Consider the following 25,540-nt stretch of genomic DNA (forward strand, 5'->3'; position numbering starts at 1 on the left):
GGCAAATATTTTTGCTTTAGATGGAATTCATACTATGAAATCTAATACACAGTGCTGAAATACAACTACTTATCCTCACCAGACGTAAAAGTCAGTACACAACAACTAAAGCATTAATATCTACCCATTATTAACACACTATTAATAATCTAATTATATAATTCAGTACAGTGTAGAATGTATTGTTCCAAGTCAGATAACACCAAAAATTAGCTTCCTGTAAACACTTAATTTGCCTTATGAATCTATGGAATTAGTAGCTCTTCTGGCAAAGCTACAAGCTGCTATCATTGCTGTGTCCTCTTTTGTTATATAGATGGGTCTGATGGTTCTGGTCCAAATGGAGATTCTCAGAGCAGCGTGGAGAGCTTACGGAAACATCTACGTGCAGACAACTTCACCCAGCAACAGTTGGAAGCCTTAGATCGGGTATTTGAACGCCCATCATATTCTGATGTCTTTCAAGCTTCAGAACACATTAAATCAGAGCAGGTAAAGTGGGTGAGAGAAATATTCTATCTTGTGAATATAAGTAGAATAAGTAAATACTTTCCCTATAAGGTAATTTCCCCAGAAAATGAAAGATGTACAGAAAAATGTCATGACTGTACTATATGAGTATTACAGACATATATTTTGCAATTAATCTTTGTATACACTGCATTGTAGCTTCCATTGGAGGTATATGCTCATGATATATACATCCAACAGAAATCATTGATAGATGCCACACAGTTGGATCCATCACCTATGGATAGCTCCCATCATGACAAAACAAATACTTTTTTTGTGATGGCCCTTAGTGTTGAAAAGCACTGTTTGGTGCACTTTATTATGCAGTTCAAGAAAAAAACTAAAAATGCCAGGGCATACCGGCCAGATGGAGGCACAACAAACACTCGTTTGGCCTCTGTTTGGCGTATGTGCGCAAATGGATTATTATAACATATTGCTGGGAGAGCATACATTAAACATACTGCCTTACATTGACACTAAAGCCTGAGTGCAAATTCCTTTGGTTCTAAACTAAGTTTTAAGCGGTTTTGGAATCCCCGGTAGGACATTTTTAGAAGAGTTCTTGTTCACCAGAGTACAGTATATATCATACTGAATCAAAATACTAAATAACAGAAACAAATTAATTTATATATGTAAAGTCCCTTGTTGACCCACTAGGTAGTTATTTTTCAAAATAATCTTTGTGGATACTATTGCCGATGAAGGCCACCCAGATAAAGAGAACTTAAAAGTACCTTCAGCAATGAGTTTAAAACTACCATTTCTAAGCCTCTGTTTACTCAAAGCCACTCTTCTTTAACTTTTTTAAGTTCAAGCTTCTACTTATATCAAAATCAAATATAATTTTATAAAACAGATTATACAGTACCATGAGCCAGTTAAAAAATAAAGCTAGTTGAGCAACCTAGCTCTTTAAACCACTTTTCTGTGCTTTAAGGCCGCATAAAAAACAGGAATTGTAGACTTCGGCTGATATCCTTGCACAGTAACTCCTCTTTCTATTTATATCATAAAGGTTGTTTGTCTTAATGGAACATGAAATTAATAAAAAATCTTCCGAAATGCCCCAAACTATAAAACATGAAATGAAGAAAAGGCATATTTGAATCAGTTTTTTTTTTTCTTTTCCCAGAGTCCCAGAGTTTATTACAATGGATAACCTTTATTTACTTTCATTAGACTATTAAACGCCAGCACAGTCATTTTTTTCACCCTGAAACTTAAAGCAGGGCCCATAAAGCAAATCTAAAGCCTAATTGAGTTCATTTTAATTTCTCTCCGATCACAGCAAATTACTCCGGTGATAAATCAGGGGGCAGCTTCACCCCCAGTAGAAGGCCTAATTTGCAGCTAATTACGAAACTGATTTCAACAGGAAGATCAATACGAAAAGGAATTGGAAATGACTAGGCTGTGGCGTCCAGGCATAGAGGTGGGGGCGTGGATAGAAAAAAAAAGGGGCAAGAAAGAGCAGAAAATCAGTTTTAATTTAATGTAATATTAATCAGAAAGAGTTTTTTCTCTCTTTTTGGTTCCCTCTTTTTATTATCCCTTTGAAAAGGCAGCTGTAGAGAGCAAGGTCTGCTCCAGAGAAAACCATAATAAGAAGGCAATTACTAGATTGTTTTGGACAGGACACCCTTTCAAATTCAATGACTCCCCCTCCCACCCTTCTGTTGGCCATGTGCTCTGGCCCACTCCCCAATTTCATACCCCAGTGAACAGGAAGAGGGAAAATACGAACAGGGTGATGGGGGAGTATCCTTCCATTGTATTTAATGAAGCACATCATTCACAAAATCAAATGCTCATGATTTAGGAAGACAGGTGATTTTTGGTTTTGTTTTTATTTTTAATATACCACCGGAAAAATCTATGAGATAGCAATGTAAAGTGTAGGAGATGGGAAACTAAAGCCCATCTGCTTCTTGGATATCACTTGGGGCTTTACGTTCTTTAAAGAAAATGACCCTGTTTTCACATTCAGCTTTGTACATTTGTTTCAGTTTATTTATGGCCAACTCACAACTATCCCGTCTCCTAGTCCCCCTCTTTTAACACTGTAGTGCAATACGGGGTTACCTATATCATAAATGCTGTCCACATTTTAAGCAAACAGCACATTACCTGATAACACAGGTTTTACCATACGTATTTTCATTTCCAATACACAGTGTAGGAAAGCATACTTCATGAAATACACATAATACACACATAAACAAGCATTATATACTTCTGTAACAACTCTATCAGCTAAAAAAGTGACTTAAATACTGGCAGAATTACAAAGAAATGATTACTCACGTCCTATATTTCTCTTACTTCACTCTACTACTCTTAAAAGGAATAGACATGATGATTTCTGTGATTTGCTATTTTTTCATGTTTTGGGCAAATGATAAAGCTTCTCTAATCGAACTAAGTTCTAAAATAGACATTGGAAGTCAAGCCACATAGGGCCTAATACAGCAAAGTGAAACCAGTTTCATGAGTTTTCTTTACACTTATTGCCTGCAGTAATTGTTATTTTATTTTTTATTGACCATCAGGCAAATGAATACTCCCTTCCAGCACTGACCCCTGGTCTGGATGAAGTCAAATCTAGTTTAACAGCCTCTGGCAATGCAGACCTAGGAAACAATGTGTCAGGACCTCAGTCGTATCCAGTAGTAACTGGTAGGTAAAACCCTTACCTAGAATTTTACTTGTTTGGTTTTGATTGGTACACATGTTTACATGTCCCTACCAGTACAGTAAAAGTTAAAATGGAACACCTTCAAGGTATGATCTGATTATAAGAATATCATGAAGTTCACTCAGTGTCTCCACATATTTGATCCTTTTAATGGTTTTCTGGGGTTACAATATTGATGGGTCTAGGGTCATCAATAACAGACCAGACGGTCCCAAATCTCTCCGCATCACTGCAGATCAGTTTTTTTTAAAGAAAACTGCAATACCAAGCACAACCACTGCTAAGTGTATGGCAGGCAGATGTACAGAGCAATATAAATAATGAACACTCACGCAAGCGACTGATCAGCAGTTCTTGTCCTTGAAAACCCTTTAAGCTCCTCTGTAATGGTATACTAGGGAAATGTAAGATACTATGCCATGTTCCTCTGCAGCTTACAGCTCATTTCCAGGGGTACTAGGTAATTCTGCGATCAGTTTATATGAGGCACCCCTGTAAAAAACAAGGATTGTAACTCGTTTAGGCCTTATGCCCATGACCACATTTGGCATCCACATTCCACAGCACATCTATGTGGCCTTTCCATAATTTATAGAACATGTTCTATTGTGGTCTGTTTTGCAGACAATAATAGCCTTTTCTACTGATGGGTGTGAGATGAAGGCAGCACATGGTTAGAATCAGTATTTTGCAGATCCGTGGTTTGTGGACTTCAATACGTATACTGTCATGTGAAAGAGGCCTTAAAGCGGTTATCGAGGAATTAAAAAAATTAAAATACTTAATAAAAAATATATTCACAAATACCTTTCATTACTTAAAATGGCTTGTTTTGTATATGGAGCAATCATTAGGAGAAAAAAGATGGCCGCCGTCCTATCAGTACTAGTGTTGGGCGCGAATATTTGAATCGCAAATATTAATCGCTAATATCGGCACTTCGAGAATTTGAGAATATTTAGAATACAGTGATATATATTCGCAATTTCGAATATTCTCGATTTTTTTTCAGTAGTAACCTCCCTTCTTGCTTGTGGGCCAATGAGAAGGCTGCAGTGTCTTTTTCTGAGCTTAGCAACATCCCTAGCAACCATTAGGAAAGTTGCCTACCCTTACTATATGATAACCCTCCCCAGTAGCCTTTTTACTACAGTTTTTTAAAGTTCTGCAGTGTCATTGCTGTGCTCTGTAGTTTCCACACTACATTAGATAGTTAGATAGCTTACATATATGAGGGTACTTTCATACTTGCGGCAGAGGATTCTGGCAGGCAGTCAAAATGTATGCAAACTGAATCCAGATCCATCTGACAAATGCATTGAAATGGCGGATCCATCCCTCTGGTGTCACTCGGAAAAATCGCGCATCCGGTATTGAGCCCCTATGACGGAACTCAGTGCTGGAAAAGAATAACGCCAGTGTGAAAGTACCCTAATACAGATAGTTAGTGGGAGATAGTCAGTATAGGTTATATCCTGATATAGTGTAGCTGTTCCAGTGTAGGGTGTTAGGTAGTGTGATAGGTTCTGCTGTCCATACATACATGCAGACCTGCTAAAATGTGAAGTTTCACGTATTGCTCCAACATATTCACATCATTAGTGCCGATTAGTGCAATTGTGAATATATTGGAGCACTCTAACTGCATATAAAGCCATTTTTAATGTTCTGCCGTGCCAACCATTTTCTCCAGTCTCAGGAAATTTCTAACAGCTGGGAAAATGTAGCAAAAGTGACCCACGTCTGTATTTCGCTTGCATTACGCGGATATTACATTGCCGATTTTTCGCAATCAAGAAAATAATCTCGAATTTGCGATTATATGACAAATATTCAACCAAACATTCGCGAAATATTGCAAATTCGAATATAGCCCCTGCCGCTCATCAGTAATCAGTACACACAAAACCTGCCCTAATCACACAGGAGGACAAGGTATTTCACCACAATGAGCTAAAGTGCTGCCTCATCCTCCTCTCTGCTCTGCTTGTCAGGAATCATGATCCTGAATACAGGTGAATCTCTGTGGGAATGAAGAGGATGAGGAGACATAGAGGAGGGTGAGGTATGGCTAATGAGCAGCAGCAGTTGTATGCAGTCTCTATTACCACAGCAACACATTACCACAGCCTGTCCTGCCCGTCCTCTCTGTACATCATGTCTCCTCATGAACTAAATTCCCCAGACATTGAGCTAAAGTTCTTATCATCTGTATTCAGGATCATAATCCCTGACAAGTAGAGAGGAGGTGGAGGAGGCGGCTCTTCACATCAGTGTTGTAAAGTAACTTGTCCTCATGTGTGATCAGGACAGGTTTTGTGTGAACTAATGGGACAGCGGACATTTTGTCTCCCTTGATGATTGCTCCCCAGACAAAATGAGCCATTATAAATAATGAAAGGTATTTGAGAATATATTTATAATAAAGTAATATTTTGGTATTTTCATTTTCTTAATTCCCGGAGAACCTCTTTAAGTCAACTTACCTTACCCAGCCTTTCTTTTATACACTACTAGGTTCATATTATGTGCACTTGGTGATAAAATTCAGCCACCTAGCTATGTATACAAATGACTCCTACTGTTCTAATTTGTATATATGTTCTAATTTGTGGCAGAGCGCTTAAAATATATACCAAATTAAGCATAACTTGGTATATATATATATATATGTCAGCATTGTGTAAACTTATGGGCTGTCAGTAGCATCCTATATATTGCTCTTTTGTCTTAAGTACTAATATGTGTATTTAATATAATTTATTTATATGTATATTATTAAAAATACCTTTGTAGTTATATAAAAAAAAATCAGCTTTGGTTAACAAATTTACTTACCATGTCACAAACTTCCCAGCAATGGCATAGCACTAGACGTTTCAGCCACAACTGGACTTCCTTTGTCTATGGGGTCTATAAATCTTCTTAATCTTACTAGTATATGTAGTATATGAGTAGTGTAGAAATGATGGTGGTCTATGTATAATATCCACACTGGTCGTGAATACTAGAGTGCATGGGACATGCTGATATATTATACTGCATGCTATGCTTCATATTAGAGTTCGGGAACTGAATGTTTCCCACAATTCACAATTCATCCAATTGTTCTAAGGACATTAAAGGGATTGGCCCATCAGGAAGATTGATGACATATTGCTGGGATATGCAATCAGTTTCAGATAGGTGTGGCTCCCACCTCTAGGACCTGCTTCTATGTAGAGAATAGGGACCCCAAAGTGAAGGAAAGCACACCGCAAATGCCCATTGTGCTCTTCATTCATCACTATGGGAGCTCCAAAAATAGCTGAGCAAGCACACTATTTTCGGTAGTCCCATAGCACTGAATAGAAAGATCACCCCACAAGCATGGCTACCTTTCCATTCATTGCTATGGGACTGCCAGAAATAGCTGAGAGCACTCAGCTATTTTCAGAACACCGATAACAATGAACAGATAGTTGCCTTGCTTGCGCAGTAGGTTCTTATTATGGAGATAGGAGTGGGTCCCAGATGTGAGACTGGCACCGGCACCCATCTGTGATTGGCAATATGCCACCAATGTCCCATATAGAAATAGCCCTTTAAAGCTAATGTGGTACTTCCTATAGCTAATAATTCTTATTATTGTATTCTGAGTTAATAGAGGGGAGTTCAAGATCATCACCTGTTACCCAAAGTGAATAATAACACACTCTCTCAATTTGAAGGAGCTAGCACGTCTGTGCACCATACATACTACCCATTGATTTCAACAGGAACTGTGCAATGCTTTAGTTTCCCTGTGCTGTCATTGTAGGAGAATTGAACATCTGTTACTGGTTCTCATACAGCAGTGGTCCCTTTTAGGGGCTTAGAAGCCACATGTGACTCGTGACCCTTAGCTTTGCAGATTGACACAGTTATAGTCATATCCACTGGTTGCAATGAGACATTCACAATAACAATATTAACCAGTGCTAATTTGGATGGCAATATACTAGTGTTTCAAATTAGTCAACTATCTGCAAATGTTTGTAATTTTTTCATGTTTACTATGGCTTGCCACTTCTTAGATTGAAAATCGCCCCCCATCACAGCTTAAAATATAAAAGGGTTTTCTGAGACTTTACTACTAATGACCGGGACCCTTGCTGATCAGCTGTTTTAGAAGGCCCCCATTGCCTGCAGTAGCGCTGTGGCCTTTTCTCTGCTCACCATTTTATAATGCCTATGCTTGGTATCATAGCTCAGTCCCATTCAATTCAATGGGGCCGAGCCGTGCCTAGTCCATGTGATCGATAAATGTGAAGTCACATGGCCTAGACTAAGCTGAAAGAAGGCCACAGCGCTACTGCGAGAGCTGGTGCCTTCTCAAACAGTTGATCAGCGGGGGTCTGAAAAATGTTGTTCTGTCCCAGCCCACTTCAAAGACCAAAATGTTGTTCGGTACCAGCCCACTTCAAAGACCAAAATGTTGTTCTGTCCCAGCCCACTTCAAAGACCAAAATGTTGTTCTGTCCCAGCCCACTGGACTGTAGGCAAGACTGAAGGGCAAGAGATGAGGAGTAAATAAGTCTGACAAAACTGAGTATTGTGATCAAGAACAACCAAAGTTATATTTAATAAACTGATGAAATAATTCATGCTTCTTAAACCCATGTACTGCTCAGACCGATCTGGGGACATGGTATCAATCCTAGGTTAACATATCATAAATGGAATTCAGATTTTATGTGTATTGGAGCAGCTGCTGAAGGCATGTTTATACAGCTAGATGGGGACAAAAGTACTGGTGGGCTTTTATGTAGTGGAACAGTGCAATAAATGAGCAATGATCACTCAGCAGTTATTATCAGTAACAGTTCAGGAATAGGTCATGAGCCACTTCTGCTGAGGGTAAGGTGAATTACCCAAGGTCACAATTCACTGTATATTTATGTAGGCTGGGCTGCTTCCCTTCGAAGGGCAGATGTGAAATAGTAATGGCTATCCTTTCCTTCAATGCAGATATGGTTAGCATACAGGGTGGCAAAATGGGATGCGGGGTGGTTTATCATCTCTGATTGCAAATTCAGTAGACTACACATGTCAAGCCTCTCTGTTACATCTTTTCAATGTCATTGAGATGCCTCTGCCTGATCCATCTCGGTCCAAGTGCGAGGAAAGTTCATTGCAGGCTCAGCATGACACTCCCAGGTGGCACCTTAGTACTAACATGTTAATCTGTATGCAGGATTTCAATCAGACGGTAGAGAAGCGCAGAAACTCTCATTAAGACTCAGTGCTGTTTACCAACAGTAATGAAGGTAAACATTTTAAAGGACAGATTAAGGAAAAAGCTTTAGAAGAGAGCGGAGAGAGGGTGGGGGCTGATTTTCTTGCACTTAGGCCATGCTCCAGTTTTTGGAATAATGGTATCATTAGCCAAAAAAGGTTGCAGATCATGCTTAATCTTAAAATGTTTTCCACTTTTTTTTTTACGAGCAATTAAACGCCTGGCGTTATTGATCATTGTTGATTTTATGTCCTTCTATTTGCATAATCTATTAAAGATGAATGATTCATGGAGTGATTATTATGGGAAAGGGAAGTAGATGCATTCTTTGTAGTTTTGTCAAGGTGAGAGATGCTTCAGGTTTTTTTACGCCATTAGAAAATAATCTCATTAAGTATCCTCCACCTAGACTCAGAAGATATTTGGATCAGAGTCTCACTTTGAAGCAGACACCATTGGAGCTATTTCTCGTGGTTGCTGAGATTCCTTCCCCCTGCTGCATCATTTTTCCAAGTTCAATCGTTTTATTTGACAAAATAATTTAAAATGTGCAGATTCAATAAGGGCTGCCAGCAGGAAATAACATAATAATATAATTTGGTGGATTAAACTGCCTTGTTAAAAAGCTCTGGGTGTCTTCTCTGTCCTGCAAAATCCATTTGTTATATTTCATGGGCGAATCAATTCTAGTGATGGAACCTAAAGAATGACTACTTCAGCATTCTAGAGCCAGACATTTATCACAGGTGGCAACAACTAAATCTCTATAGACGAACAAGGAACTGGGATCATTGATATTACTTTGGTCAATCTCATGATTTTATTATGTCATTCCTTTCATTGTGGTTTATACATAGAGAACATTATCATGGATTAAATAAGCGCCTGAACCATTATTCAAATATTCATGAGAATACAACCTATGATTTCACAAGACACTAGTGATGTCACTGGTGTTTCATTAATGTCATTGGTCTCAGCTGATTAAGGAGGATGCCTACAGAGTATGAGACAAGTTTGGTCTGATAGTATTGCCTATGCACAGGCAAAGTGAATGCATATGGCGGAGATAAGTATAAACTCTCTTTAAAGCTATCCAGCATATACGATAGAAAGTTATCCTTGATATTTAAATTTGCATTGTCAAACTTACATGGGTTGTCTCATGAAGACAATTCCTGTCCATATGCAATAGAGCATCTGTGTGCACCAGAACTGAAGAGGAACTATCAAGCCATATGCATCTTGATGGCTGGGAGAAGGCAAATGTATGGTGATAAGCTGATCACAGGTCTGGCATTTTTTAAAAGGAGGTCTTCACAAAGCAACCCCTTTAAAAAAAAGAAGGATACAATAAGAAGTATCCCTGGCCATTCAAGCGTACAACGTAAAGGACAATTTTCAATGCTATGGGTTTAAGCTTTTCAATTTGGTCACTTTAAAGCCATCCCAATAAAATGTCTCATATTACCTTAGTACTGATCTAGAAATCTATAGGGACTGTATTCCAATACCTTAAGCAGTAGGCCTCAGGCTGCTAACAATGCTAAACACACAATAAACAATGTAAGGAATTAACTGCAGTGTAATCCCTGTTGTTGTTGCAGAAGATTTCTGCCTTTACTCTGAAATTGTATCCTCTGGGTTCTGGCTAAGTGCAAATCCACATGCCGATCAGCATTTGCTCTAATGCTGCAGTGATTTAGGCAGACTGCATTACAAAAGATTGCCAATTCAACTTAGGCCTGAAAAAGGTTGAGAAATTTAGAATATTTGAAGAGAAACCAGGTTATCTGCAGAGACAGAAAAGGGTGACCATGTAAACTATATGATTCTTGACAAGAGAAGCACCAATTCATTGACAGCTCCAAAAACATCACTGAGTCGAGTTTATATAGATCTGGCTGAAAATTCACAGCTCTGTAGATATACTTTCAGGTAGTTTCAACTGATACAGCAAAAGGGTTATGGCTTCAAAATGACTATTGACTTAATGGACTTATTGTATAATATGTTAAGTTTTACAGGACATCAGAATATAATGAAGCTAATAAATGACAAGTAGAACAGTTATCAAGGTGCCAGACCAACTAGAGAATCATTTTTTTACTTATTTAATCCCTCTTTATTTTATTTTGTTGTTTTTATCATTCCATTTACATTTATACATATTTTTTTTCTCTTTCTGTGTTCCACCCAACCTGTGTCTGTCTGTTTTCTGTCCATCCATTTCCTTCTTCCTCACAGAGAGTTTCTCCTCTCACCTCTATGTAAAGCAAGAGCCTCATGAAGCTTCCCTTACTCCTTTCACTCCCTCTACACTGGCCAGCACGGGGCTGGCTGATCTTCAGCCTTTTCAGATGGCCCTCACCGTTGATGCGTCCACACCTACGTACAGCTCCTTCTCCCATCATGGCCCTCCCTACGGGCAGTTCGGCAGCCAGCCACTTATAGCAGGTACCAAACTTACCCTCATGCATAAGTCATCTACCAAGTTAAGTTGGGTGGTTATCTGACTGTTTGGAAATATTTTGTCAGATCAACCCTACATAAATTGGAGACAAAAGTTAGTATTCTAATTACAAGAGATTCTGTCTTCTTATAAAAAGATGTTTTGTTTTAGAATTTACATATTTTATTTGCTAATAACGAGTAGTTCTCCTGAGTGGCAGGGGACTATCATCCCCCAGGCTGATGCTCACCAGACCCTATACAACTGAAAGAAAAATTACTAAAATATCTTTAAAGCCAAAGGTTCATGAGAAGTGGAAGCTTCTAACTTGCTTTAATAAAACTTTGTAGCTAAGTGATTTTTACTATCAATGTATTCTTCAGACTCATTTATTTTGAATAATCCATATGCTTAAAGGGATAGTCCGAGAGTAGAAACTTTTTTCAGCTTTTGCGCCCTGTCCAGCTCAATCTCAGACTACTCCTTTAATACTACGCCGTATCTTATGAACGTATAGCACAATGATGGGGACCTTGATAGGGTTGTTTTGCTAGGCTAGTTTCACACTAACGTTCAGAGATCTGGCAGGCTGTTCCGGCTGGGAACAGCCTGACGGATCTGGCATTGCCGGATGCTACCTGAATGCCTGACAAACCCCTTTAACTATAAGCAGTAAAGCACAACTGTAAACTGGTGAAACTTAAAAGCAATAGTTACCAATGTATCATCAAAATTAAAGGGTTTCTACTATGAAGATAACATATTTCCATATGCATGTGTATGTCATAGACTGAGGAGCTCTAACAAAGAAAAGCACTCACTAATAGTCGATCATTAGAAGTTTCTGAAGTTGGACCTCAGCAATCCCATGAGCTCCTGTCCTCTTTTAATTCATAATGGGGTTGGAAACAAAGATAACTATGAACAATTCAAAAAAGTGAACTCATTGGAAGTCAAATTTATTTTTTGAGAAATCACTGGAAACTTTCCCAAAGGTGTTGGTTTAAAAATGTTTTATATACAATTCTAAGTCTACTTTCACACTAGTGTTTTGGCTTTCCATTTGTGAGATCCGTTCAGGTCTCTCACAAGCGGTCCAAAACGGATCAGTTTTGCCCTAATGCATTCTGAATGGAAAAGCATCCGCTCAGAATACATCAGTTCTCTTCAGTTCAGTCACCAGTCCGCTCTGGAGGCGGACACCAAAATGCTGTCCTCCTGAGGAAGCGGAGCCAAACGGATCCATCCTGGCACACAATGTAAGTCAATAGGGACGGATCCGTTTTCACTGACTCAATCTGGCACAAATAGAAAACAGATCCGTCCCCCATTACCTTTCAATGGTGTTCAAGAAGGATCCATCATGGCTATAGAAGACATAATACAACCGGATCTGTTAATGACGGATGCATGCGGTTGTATTATTGTATCCATGACGGATCCGCAAAAACGCTAGTGTGAAAGTAGCCTATGAGAAAATTGACTCATAAATGCTGCAAATTTTTAAGTCTGTGTCTAACCTTACAGCATATGACATGGGATTTAGATAGTATTGGGTATAGTCTGTGCTTTCTAATAATTTCAATATAACATACAGGTTAAAGAGATAATTTGTAAACTTGTAAACCAGTAATCCAACTGAGCAGCCTATAGGAATGTTAGGTTCTTTGGGTTCCAGTGTAGTGATCAAGAACATTAAAACACTCCTGCCTTCCTGAGCTGAGCTTTGCTGCAGGATTTGCATGGCAATGACAACCAAGTATAAGTCAACCATAAAGTTCTATAAGAAGAGTAATATAGATTCAGCCTTGCTAACTTCTGTTTGTAGGCTAATTACTCCTGCTAGTATTTAATAGAGATTGCTGGCAATAGAGCAGCCTTATCTGGGATTAGAGAAACTCAGCAACATTGACATCACTTCCAAGTCGTTATGCCTGAATAGGCTGAGGATATTTACAGATGACTGATGCTGGTTGTGGAATATGTGCTCCTTTCTCATCACTGATTTCCAACTTACACCAAAGAATATGCTAGAAAATCCTATATCATTCATGAAATTTTTACTTAGCAGACAGCAAAGACCGGATTAGGTTTCGATTCAATAGTATCAAATCTTACCAAATCTAAATTCTCCAAATATATAGTAAAGGGCAGCTATAATTTCCAATATAAATCTGCAGCATATGATTTCTTAGCTGTTTCTTAATATGTAATGTTTATATTTTCTATATCCATTGGACACCTATGCTGTGCAATAAAAAATTTACTATGAGCTACGTGCTACCATTTTTCAACCTAGCATTATGTGTATTCACTGTCAATAGTGACTGTTTCTTTATTATTACTTAAAAATAAGATTTTTTCAACAATTGAGCAGAGAATGTTTATGTGTTCATAGGTCGAGACATGACAAGTACAACCTTGCCTGGCTATCCTCCTCATGTTCCCCCAACGGGACAAGGGAGCTACCCAACCTCAACACTGGCTGGAATGGTACCTGGTAAGTCAATATTCTATTGCAATTTATTCTTAAAGTGGTTATCCAATATATATATATATTTTTTTATTTTATATTGCCCCCCCCCCCCCCCCCATTAAAGTAATAACTTTTCAATTTGTACTTTAAAAAAAATGCTTACCGGGCCGCAGCTGCTGTCCCGGTCCAAATATATGCCTTGCCACTTCCGGGATCACATGCTGTACATCATGCATGTGATTTTAGCCTTTTACTACCATGCATGCATAAGAATGAATCTCTTGCCACAGAGCTAGCTAGAGATTCATTCTCACAAATATGTTGTGGTTGTAACCAGGCCTGGAGCATGTGCACAATGTGCAGCACTTGATCCCAGAAGTGCCAGAGCACATAACTGAACACGGAGTGTAGCTGCGGCCCAGTAAGCCTCTTTAAATAAGTACAAAGAAAAAGTTGTTACTGTGATCAAAAGAGAATATGAAATAAAAAAATTATGGATAACTCCTTTAAAAAACAATATTAAGTTATATATGCAGCATGTTTAACTCCACATTGATTTATTAGCAATACTTTCAGAATTATATAGAGATATTACCTTAGTGGTGCTTAAGACACCTTGCATAAATAAAATACTGACACTTAAGTGCACAAAAACATACTTTGTAAGGGGACAATTATATGTTCCTTGCTCAGTGAATGCTCTAAAAGGGCTCTATGAGCCGATATTTCTGGTTGCTGTTAAGTCACTCAACCAGAGGAACCACTGAGCAGAGAAGTCAATGGGCCATATAGTACTGTAAATGAAATGCTTTCACCTGGCAGGAACAGTATTTTACAATTAATAGGGGGTTAAATCCCCGCTCACAGCACATCACTAGCTACCTAAGCTTAGAGCTTGACACACATAGTAAGCAGCACTCCACAGGTCATTGACAGGGAAGAAGCATCTCATTATCACTGCATTGACAGGCACCAACGTTTCGGTCCACCATTCGGTCCAACCTGTGGAGTGCTGCTCATGTCTATCCAGCTCTAAACCTTGTCTGTTTCACTGCAGGACTGGGAGTGGTGAGTCTAGCACATTGTGCATATCTATATGTCATGTTGTCTCCTTATGTTCTTCATTGTCTAGTCATGATTCTACGACCCATGTAATCAAAGCTAAATGTGGCAACGAATTGATGTAATACAATCTTATAATTCTTCAATTGTTGTTGAGTTTTAATTTCTAGTCTTGAGCATAGCATGCTTGCACTTGGATGAACCAAGTTTGACTCACATCACACTTTTACAGAAAAGTTCAGATTAAGTCCATTTAAAGGCTGTGCATCTAATAATCCAATAGGCTGATATGGTGCCATAATATGAAGCTTACCGTATGTCCTTGTTAGAATTGTTTGATGCCAGATGCCAAAGTGTTACCAAAATAGTCACCTTCCATCATGGGCATCTTTATTCACATTAATAGACATGGGTTTAACAACAACTAATGCTTCTGATATTTCTCATGGAACATATTTATAGATACAGTGTATTGATCTAATGGACAAAGCCTATTTCTCCTAGGTGCGGCTTTGACAATGCATTAATGCCCATATTTATTTATTCTGCAATACAGAACACAAGTAAGAGTGAATGCTCCATTAAATGACACTGCATAAAGCTGTAGAACAGACACATATATTTCACCCCTAACGCTCCACTCCCTAATATACAAGAGTATTTGTTTGAGACATTATTGTGCAACTTAAAGAAAAAAGGAGTCCAGGTTGATGCGTTGAACTGCTGGAAAGGGCTAGCGGCCGGGTGAGCAGAGAGGGGAGTATGGAAATAAAATTCAATGCTGATGAGGAAATTACACTTGTTTCATTAGTGATCAAGGAAAGAGATAGCTCAGTTCCTTTTGGTCACAGTTGAGCTCAAAAACTCATTATCCTCCTGTATGCCTGCTTTCACTTCTCGTCAATAAAAACTTCCCACTCTCTGCCGTTTTGCTCCCACCCCTCTGTGCACACCCATAAACGCATGTAACTGCGCTCTTCTGTGCACATGTCTAATATACAGTAGTACTGAAATAAAGTGATTGCCCGCCAGCAGACTAATGCGATCTGCTATCTATAGTTAATATTAGGAGTCACAGTAAATTATTCACACCTTTGTAGCATTCTAACAGTATCTCAAAGACAATTGGAACCATATCAGACAGTATCATTATTATTTTTTCTGTTATCTTTGGTGCCATTTCTACAACTTGTTAAAGTCTCAATTTATTCATACAGCCATTTCAAATAGGTATAATCACTAACCTGAGCCCAGGAACATTTGGTTTACTAATGCATATTACATTCTTAAAAGGGAATGTATCATTAGAAATCGGCCTAATGTTTAAATCAGCTTTTTATAGACATATTTTATATAATAATTTAGAAATAAAATGAATTTAAAAAATAATTTTATTTCAATTGTATAGTAAAAAAAAAAATCCTGAAATCTCGCAGTTTGCAATCTAGCCAGTGAGCCTAATAATAGGCTTTCAATTCCTGCTCTGTACTTATCTCATTATCACAGAAAAGATTATCATGACGGGTAACATATATATATATATATATATATATATATATATATCCACATATGGGATCACACCATTTACAGTAGGTAATATCGTTCATATCCTTCAAATGTCTGTGCCTTTGGCATTTTGTGCAAAACTATTGCAACTTTTTACATTTCTAGCTGCTCTCACTTCTTTTTTTTAAAGTAGGTGGCGTTTAGCTGAAGGATAAGTCATGCTAGAAAATGGTGTAAATTATAACTAAAATCTGCATCAGCTCCTAGCTAGAGAAGATTTCAGTTTCTGGCGCACAAACAAATTTATTAAGGCCCAGACTTTTTACTATCACCAGTCTTTAGTCCAATTGAGTCATTTCTGGTGTACAGGTTGCTATGGTTCATGTGGGTGCTGTAAATCAAATCTGCAAATGCTGTGAACACCAGCAATGTGACTGCTCCCATAATCATGTGCAGAAAATGTAATAAAAATACATAAAAACAGATAAGAAAAAAATTATATTTATTTGATTTTGCTTAGTAATGTAAGGGTGCTTTGACACTAGCGTTATTAGAATCCAGCAGGCCGTATACAAACGGATGGCTTTGTATATCCGGAATAACGGATCCGGTATTTAAATATTTTCAAAGATCAAAAGAGAAAGTAGCTCCGAAAAAACGGATCAGGCGATGCGGCAATTTCCAGAACTGGATCTGGCATTAATACATCTCTATGGAAATTAATGCCGGATCCGGCAAGTGCGGTATTGTTCCGGGATTTTGGCTGCGGTATATTCTCCGGTCAAATACCGTACAAGGGATGGAACGGAAGACATCCTGATGCATACTGAAAGGATTGCTTTCCATTCAGAATGCATTAGGACAAAACTGATGCTTTTTTTTCCGGTATTGAGACCCTTTACCAGATTTCAATACCGGAAAAGAATAACGCTAGTGTGAAAGTACCCTAAGTGATAGGTTTACTTTGGAGATTCAAAAGTCATTTTCACCTTACATATACAGACGTGGACAAAATTGTTGGTACCCTTTGGTCAATGAAAGAAAAAGTCACAATGGTCACAGAAATAACTTTAATCTGACAAAAGTAATAATAAATTAAAATTCTATAAATGTTAACCAATGAAAGTCAGACATTGTTTTTCAACCATGCTTCAACAGAATTATGTAAAAAAATAAACTCATGAAACAGGCATGGACAAAAATGATGGTACCCCTAGAAAACACAGAACATAATGTGACCAAAGGGACATGTTAATTCAAGGTGTGTCCACTAATTAGCATCACAGGTGTCTACAACCTTGTAATCAGCCATTGGGCCTATATATATGGCTCCAGGTAATCACTGTGTTGTTTGGTGATATGGTGTGTACCACACTCGACATGGACCAGAGGAAGCAAAGGAAAGAGCTGTCTCAAGAGATCAGAAAGAAAATTATAGACAAGCATGTTAAAGGTAAAGGCTATAAGACCATCTCCAAGCAACTAGATGTTCCTGTGAGTACAGTTGCACATATTATTCATAAGTTTAAGATCCATGGGACTGTAGCCAACCTCCCTGGACGTGGCCGCAGGAGGAAAATTGATGACAAATCTAAGAGACGGATAATCCGAATGGTAACAAAAGAGCCTAGAAAGACTTCTAAAGAGATTCAAGGTGAACTTCATGCTCAAGGAACATCAGTGTCAGATCGCACCATCCGTCGTTGTTTGAGCCAAAGTGGACTACATGGGAGACGACCAAGGAGGACACCATTGTTGAAAACGAATCATAAAAAAGCAAGACTGGAATATGCCAAACTACATGTTGACAAGCCACAAAGCTTCTGGGAGAATGTCCTGTGGACAGATGAGACAAAAATCGAAGTTTTTGCCAAGGCACATCAGCTGTATGTTCACAGACGAAAAAATGAAGCATATCAAGAAAAGAACACTGTCCCTACTGTGAAACATGGAGGAGGCTCTGTTATGTTCTGGGGCTGCTTTGCTGCGTCTGGCACAGGGTGTCTTGAATCTGTGCAGGGTACAATGAAATCTCAAGACTATCAAGGAATTCTAGAGAGAAATGTACTAGCCAGTGTCAGAAAGCTTGGTCTCAGTCGCAGGTCATGGGTCTTGCAACAGGACAATGACCCAAAACACACCGCTAAAAACACCCAAGAATGGCTAAGAGGAAAAAATTGGACTATTCTAAAGTGGCCTTCTATGAGCCCTGACCTCAATCCTATTGAGCATCTTTGGAAGGAGCTGAAACATGCAGTCTGGAAAAGGCACCCTTCAAACCGGACACAACTGGAGCAGTTTGCTCATGAGGAGTGGGCCAAAATACCTGCTGAGAGGTGCAGATGTCTCATTGACAGTTACAGGAAGCGTTTGATTGCAGTGATTGCCTCAAAAGGTTGCGCAACAAAATATTAAGTTAGGGGTACCATCATTTTTGTCCATGCCTGTTTCATGAGTTTATTTTTTTACATAATTCTGTTGAAGCATGGTTGAAAAACAATGTCTGACTTTCATTGGTTAACATTTATAGAATTTTAATTTATTATTACTTTTGTCAGATTAAAGTTATTTCTGTGACCATTGTGACTTTTTCTTTCATTGACCAAAGGGTACCAACAATTTTGTCCACGTCTGTATATATGACTGTCTTTCTTTTGCCCCTAAATTTCTTAAGGCCCAGACTTTTTACTATCACCAGTCTTGAGACCTTTCACCATAAATTTGGTTATAGACTGTTTGTTAAAAATGCACTAGATAAAATAATTTATTGGGAAAAACCAATATTTTTGAACATTTAGCCAATGAAACCACTAGCAGTTACAGATATCAGTAAAGCAGATAATGGCTAAAAGTTTATGAATATTGATCAAGTCAACCAAATGTCTCTATTGTATCTACATATGATGGATATATGCAGTACTTACCTTTAATTTATTGACTTTCTAGGAAGTGAATTTTCAGGAAATCCCTACAGTCATCCTCAGTACACGACATACAATGAAGCATGGAGGTTTAGCAATCCAGCATTACTAAGTGAGTAATGACTTAAATCCTGGGCTAAAGAATTTAAATATTAATACTTTTTAAAGGGCTAGAATAAGTAGTGGTGCTTAATCCTTTGTATTTTAACTTCATTGTGGACATAACAGGCATTGCTTTCTAGTCAACAGAGTATGGAATGGGATTCAAACTATTGCATGCTTATACCAACCCCAACCCCTGTGAAGTTACATTTAAAGGGGTTGTCCTGGATGTTACAAAAATAAGCCTAACAGCAGTCAATTTAGTAAAGAAAAACAAAAAGAACCATCACTCCCCTGTTCGACAATACGGTCCCCAGCAGGCTTTGTTTATTTTTCCTGCAGCCAATCACTGGCCTTAGCAGTTGTTGCAGGATCAAAGACCCACAGGGACCACCAGATATGTGCAGCTGGAGAATTTAGCAGGTGAATAAGGGTTATTTTTTATATTTTATCACATTGACTGCTATTAGGCTACTTCTTTTTTTATTCAAGCTAAACCCTTTAAACAAGTTTCCCCTTGCATGCTGCCAGCTACATGGCTACCAATTAAAATGTATCTTGTAGTAAAGTACATATTCCTACATAGAATGGGGGCATATTTGGAGAGCATAGATGTGTATTCTTGTTGTGTTTGTCTTTGTTTTGTTTGTTGTCCTTTCAACCAGTCCATTCTTCTCCTGTGTTAACTTTCAGGTTCCCCTTATTATTATAGTGCCACATCCAGGGGCTCCGCACCTCCCACTGCTGCCACTGCCTATGACCGCCACTAGTTACCATGGAAACCACATGAAACTACATGGCGAGAACTTAGGCCTCCATATTGTACCTGTGTGAACATCATCTTGGGAAGAAGACTGTCTCATGCCATGCCTCCTACAATCACTTTCCTACAAGTACTGACTATTAATTTGCAAGGGGCTGATCTTCTGTCTACTACCTTCCTCCATGTTGTTAATTTATCCACATACCTGACACTGGAACTCCTTTGTTGCAAGTGAAAGGCCCACAAATTAATTTATACAATGGACTTTGGGTCCTTAAGACAGCAACATTTTAACCTACTAGCCAGTGTTACTATGCTCACATCAGCAATGCAAAGCATCAAGACATTTTTGTAGAATTCCAAAAACAAATGTTATTGGTAAAAAAAAAAAAAAATAGAGGGAAACAAATCAAGATAATCAAAAAAAAACAAGAGTCAAATATTTCTCATCTAAATGTGCTCCACTGGAAAGATCTACTGAGGACAGAAGAGTTCTGACAGAATCATTATGAAGCTTATAGCAACTGGAGGACTATAGGAATTTAAAAAAAATGTTTCATTAGTGATTTCTCTTGGGAGTTTCAGAACTAACCCTCTCTTTACCTTTCTGCCTTGGATTGGATGCCTATCTCTCACACTCCATTCATTGTGTGTGGCATGTCATAAAACTCCACATGGACATCATACCAGTGAACAAAAAAAGAATGAAAAAAGTAAAAAAACAAACAAAAAAACAATCATCTCAGAGAAGAAGACTGGAGGACATTTTAAAGTCTAATGACTTAGAGAAAAAATATATGAATATATAAATATATATATAAAAACACTGTTTTTATGCTTTATCATGAAGGTCTGTACAAATTACAATAGACAATTTTCTATAAAAAAAACACAAAAACAAAAAATGCTGAAAATGGAAGAGAATGTCATATTGGAGTATGTAAAGAAGGCAGTTCTTGAAATATAATTTCCTCTTTTTTGTTTTTTTGCACTAGTGTGTCGGGGTACGATGTTAAGGGACCCTGTCATGTCCCTTTAGCATAAAATCATTGTGGAGAAATATAACAGGAAAAAAATACAGGATATGGCTTTGTAAATTCGACATTTTTTTTATTTAGAATAAAATGGCACTTACAACCCAAATTCCAGGTTTACATAACAGTTTGCATTGCCATTGATTTTAATCATAAAAAGATAAAGTTTAAAAATTTGATGTTATAGGCACCTTTTGTTTTGCTGCCTATACCCATTACCCAATGTGTCAGAACAACTGGCCTTGGCCTCCACCATGTCCCATATTCCATGTGTATAAAAAGATATATTATACTAGTATTTAAATGAACAATAATATTTTAATCAACAGAAAAACATGATCAAACCAAGAAAGAAAGCCTGATACACCTGTAACTCACTCAGTCAAATGTGGCCCCATGTGGTTTCATCATGAATCTAGACTTGTTAGGCTCTTCTGCTTACATGCAAAATACCATTATGATTAGTGTTGTCATAGTCCTCTTTGAGAAGTGAAAGCATGGTCAAATTAATGTTTGAAATTAAGAAAGGTGCATTTATAATAGTGATTATCTCATAATTTATGGAAACATACTTAAAGGTGCCTCTAATGAAATACAGAGTGACACTTTACAAGTAGTATTATCACCACACTTAGGCTAGGGCTACATGGCGTTGTGACTCACAAGTTACTGGGACACAACAGTCGCAAGAAATCCAAACCGCATAGATTTCTTGTGATTAAAGTATCATAGGTGTAGCTACTTGTAGGCTGCAACATCCCCATTCACTTTCAGAAACTGCGATGCAGGCAGTGCTAGACTAAGATTTTTGGCTGTGCTATGTGTCGTAAGCAAAGTCACCATGTAGCCCTAGCCTTACGATCCCAAAAAAGTCAAAACAACTGATAAGTTTTAGCTTTGGTGCTAATATTGCTATCGGTAATGCATGGACCATATTAAAGCTTAGCTGGCCTTCAACAGAGGGATTGCTGTTTTCTTCTTGATCAAAGACAATAAAGGGCAGTTCAATAATAATATAAGGTACATGGGCATATTTAATCACAGTGAATTTTATTATAAATATTACAAATATATTAAAAAAGGACTTTAAATGATCAATGGAGAGGTTTGGGTGCTTGGATCCCTAACTTATCCCAAGAACAAAGGGGCTGAAATTAGGTGAGCACTTTGTTGCTTTGGCTTCTGTCTGTAGTGTTTAACATTGCAGAAAGCATACAGCCCAAGCCAAACTAATCCCCAGTTCTCAGAGACGACGGGGACTAGTAGGAGGTGGGGGGTGTAGTGCTCAGTGATTCTGCAACTTACTGTGATTCTAGAAAACAGTTGACATCTAAGCACCCAGACTTCTACTGATCAGTAGTCCTAGTTGATGGCCATTCAAGAATAACCCAGACCCCGACATTTGGCAAACTTATTTTCTTGGAAGCTATTAACAATTAAGAGCTAGTTGATACTATCAATGTCCTGCAAGGCACCAAAAAATAATAAAAAAACAATTTCCCTCCTACTATCCTACATTGCAAAGCCTTCCTCTACAAGACTAAGACAAAAGTTGAGCCTTATGTCAATTGGACAATTAAACATTTGAAGAGGGAAGAATCTTTCAACCTTTCAAATCCCTTTCCCTTGGTTACTTGATCATTGGATATAGGCGTATCTGTACATATTAGTCTAGCATAGAGGTATGCTTACTTCCTCAGAGAACCAAGATTTTTGAAGAAATCTGTCTTCTAAAAAAAAAATCTAAGAAGAACAGGACACAAGAGAAAACAGGTTTATATTTCAGATAGAACATGACATTCATTAATTTAAGGATAAGTAAAATTGAGGAGGGTAATAGAAATAAGAACATTTTCGAGAACTGCCCTTTAGTTTATTTGACAAAAAGGTTTTACTTGGCCAATTATCTTTCATCGAAGGTCCATTTGAGGTGGTCTATCTATCTCTAGACAGCAATGTTAGTTAAATGCACATTCTTCATTGGTAATTTCTATAGGAATCACAAAGCTGAAGAAGGATGGAAGACATGTTAACATTAATTTGATCATCAGTATTAATTGCAAAGAAGAAATCAGAAAGTAGAAACAAAAAGAAAACACATTTCTGATTTATGCAAAACAAATCTTGAGATATCGCTAAATTTAATTGGATTGTATTGGCTCCAAATTCTCATTTGTTTGCTGGTCTGCATTAAAAACTTAATAATTATTGTTTTTACACTGAAATGTTTAGAACATTCCTGTATCCCTGCCTATGTTTATTTATATTAAGCATATACAGTATTATGTATGGATTGTGTTGCTGACACTAGATCTATGTGGTACTATTGTATGGTAGAATCCAGTTTAAACCAAGCGGACTCTATGAAAACAAGGAAAACATGGCAATTATTTAAATTTATTTTACATCAAAACAGTTGCTGCTTTGTAGAAAGATGATGTGTGTAAAGTGAAGGATATTTTGTCTTTGTATATAAGTTCATCCGCATTTCATTACACATGCTATAAAGTGAAGCTTTCATCATGTAGATAACAACAAAATGTCTGTATGTTGCAAGTCTTCTTGTGCTCATTGGAAAAAAAGGAAAATTATGTTTCAAATAAAGCACAGCATGAACATTAGTGACTCGCTAAAGTCTGCGGGTTTTGCAAACAGCCTAAGACTTCATTTTTGCCTCATTTTTACACAACAGAAGCTTCTGAAAGAATACTATGCAAACACACTGTTCTGCATGTTGCCCTGGCCAGTGCTTGTCATTGCTTGCTCCCTTCCATCGCTTACTTTAAATCCTGGTTTCAAGTATCGCACATCCATAAATTTGCCTATATCTAAAACAAAATGTGATATATTGTGTCTGCCAGTCATGAGTGGTCCACAATGTCAGCAGTAAACCCACCTAACCTTCTCCAGAAGGCACCCAACAAGGTCTCTTTTGATGTTGGTTATGTGTTGAGCAAATCGAGCTTTGGATCATAGATCTGAAGTCGATTTGTTCTGACACTTGGTTTAAAAATCTTTAAAAATATTTCAAATTTAGAATCCGATGTCGGGTTTGGTAGTGGCTGATACCTCGGTACCAAACCCGACTACGGATTGCTAATTTGAAATGTTTTTAAAGATGTAGAAATGATTACCAAATTCATTGTCGCACAACTGCTGGTGAAACAAATTTTGCCTCAACTGAGGCAATACATTTTAATGCAGTAAGGAGGCTGGTCTCCATACAGCAATAAAACAAAATGTTAGAACAAATCGACATTGGATCTATGACCCGAAGCTTGATTCGCTCAACACTATTGGTGATACAGGGAACAAGGCCAAGAATGACATGTGCATTTTAACTTGATACTTTATGACTTCTCCTAAGGCAGTAAAAACACAAAGTGGGCATTCTTTATTGCTCAAGCCTTTCTAATGGCAAAATAAAAGTTCAAATTCTACATAAAATTTTTCTGAATGACATTGAGATGCATGGATATTTAGCAGAAACTATCTGTTCGTGCTTCTTGACAGGTAGGATAATTTTTCCCATATAGTAGCATTATGGACTGACAGCAAGGGAGCATCTAGTAGGGAGCAAAGCTTTACTGATAAAAGAACACAAGTGCTATTGGTTGTAAAGTCAGTTGGCAAATCTGTAGACACTTTGAAATGGAACTAATGCAATGATGCAACTGCAGCAAGCAGCATGCACAACAGTGTGCCTTCTTTGACTCGGGTACACGAGATACGTCTCTGCTACAACATTTGATTGGACGTGTTTGACTAAAGCCAATTGGCTTTGATCATCGCTTCAGTTGTTTAACTTTTTTCATGCACATGATAAATAAATTATTTTCTATGTCGTCTTGTGGGCCTATTCTTTTGGTGAATTTAAACAGATCAATCAATTGTACTATTATTGTACTACGTTATCTAACTTAAATCCACCCAAAGTGTATGTGATTGTGCCGTATTAATGTATATACTACAAGGCCAAGTGTAATACACCCAGAATCAGGGTTTTGCAGTATAAGACCAAATTGACACAGATGTTTTTCTAAAACAGTGGCATAAAAATCATATTAAAGGCTTTATCCAACATAAAAAAACAAACAAAACAAAAAACAACATTAAATGTAATTGCAGGGGTTATCCTATGATTAATGTAAAACAATGAAAATCAGATATTATATAGTACATGGCAATCTCTTTCTAACAAACTTAGAACCAGCCTTGTACCTCACATGGTACAGAGATCTTCCCATTCATTTCTCCAATTGATCTGCTAGATTTATTTTAAGCTGGCAGCTTAGGAGCCCTGTCCTTTCTCACAGGGCATGCTATTTCTGCTGCAGTTGAAGGACGAAACTGAGCATGTGCTGTCATCTCAGTGAACAGGATGAAAAATTTGAAAAAGAGCAAATGGCAGGTGGTACTATACAGACAGATTTCAGTGAATAACCAAGTGTCTATACTAATTTTAAATTACACGGAATTACAAAAGTATTCAGATCCAGGTGCCGGTTTAAAAAATGCTGAATACTTTTCATGGGACAACCCCTTTAAAATAAAAAAAAAAATCTCTATGCCGAGAGAAAGACATACCATCTGCCTGGTTTTTGTCTAGTAGTGGCCAGCATGTGATCACTGCAGCCAATCAGTGGTCATGTGTCACAATACTGGCATCACAGCTCAATGAAGGGACCCATGATGCCAAAGACCAAGTAAATGCCAAGCCATCTGCATCTGCACTTAATTGGCAGGGGACTGG

General features: G+C 37.8%; 1 protein-coding gene across 17 annotated transcripts in view; it reads left to right on the forward strand.

The window, feature by feature from the left end:
* The window catches only part of PAX2 (paired box 2), a 76,045-nt gene extending 51,452 nt beyond the window's left edge, over positions 1-24,593 (forward strand). For 5 of the 17 annotated variants that reach the window (XM_044297060.1, XM_044297061.1, XM_044297057.1 and 2 more), the window contains 7 exons: positions 317-492; positions 3,069-3,195; positions 10,719-10,928; positions 13,322-13,423; positions 14,369-14,467; positions 18,914-19,000; positions 19,703-24,593. In XM_044297060.1, the coding sequence (XP_044152995.1) occupies positions 317-492; positions 3,069-3,195; positions 10,719-10,928; positions 13,322-13,423; positions 14,369-14,467; positions 18,914-19,000; positions 19,703-19,824 (923 nt within the window). In that variant the 3' untranslated portion in view covers positions 19,825-24,593. Of the gene's footprint in view, positions 1-316; positions 493-3,068; positions 3,196-10,718; positions 10,929-13,321; positions 13,424-14,368; positions 14,468-18,913; positions 19,001-19,683 lie in introns of all 17 variants that reach the window. The other 12 variants (XM_044297065.1, XM_044297064.1, XM_044297062.1 and 9 more) reach the window with 8 other exon arrangements.
* Positions 24,594-25,540: the final 947 nt, after the last annotated feature.

This window comes from Bufo gargarizans, chromosome 6 (assembly GCF_014858855.1).
Source record: "Bufo gargarizans isolate SCDJY-AF-19 chromosome 6, ASM1485885v1, whole genome shotgun sequence".
NCBI classification, from domain to species: Eukaryota; Metazoa; Chordata; class Amphibia; order Anura; family Bufonidae; genus Bufo; species Bufo gargarizans.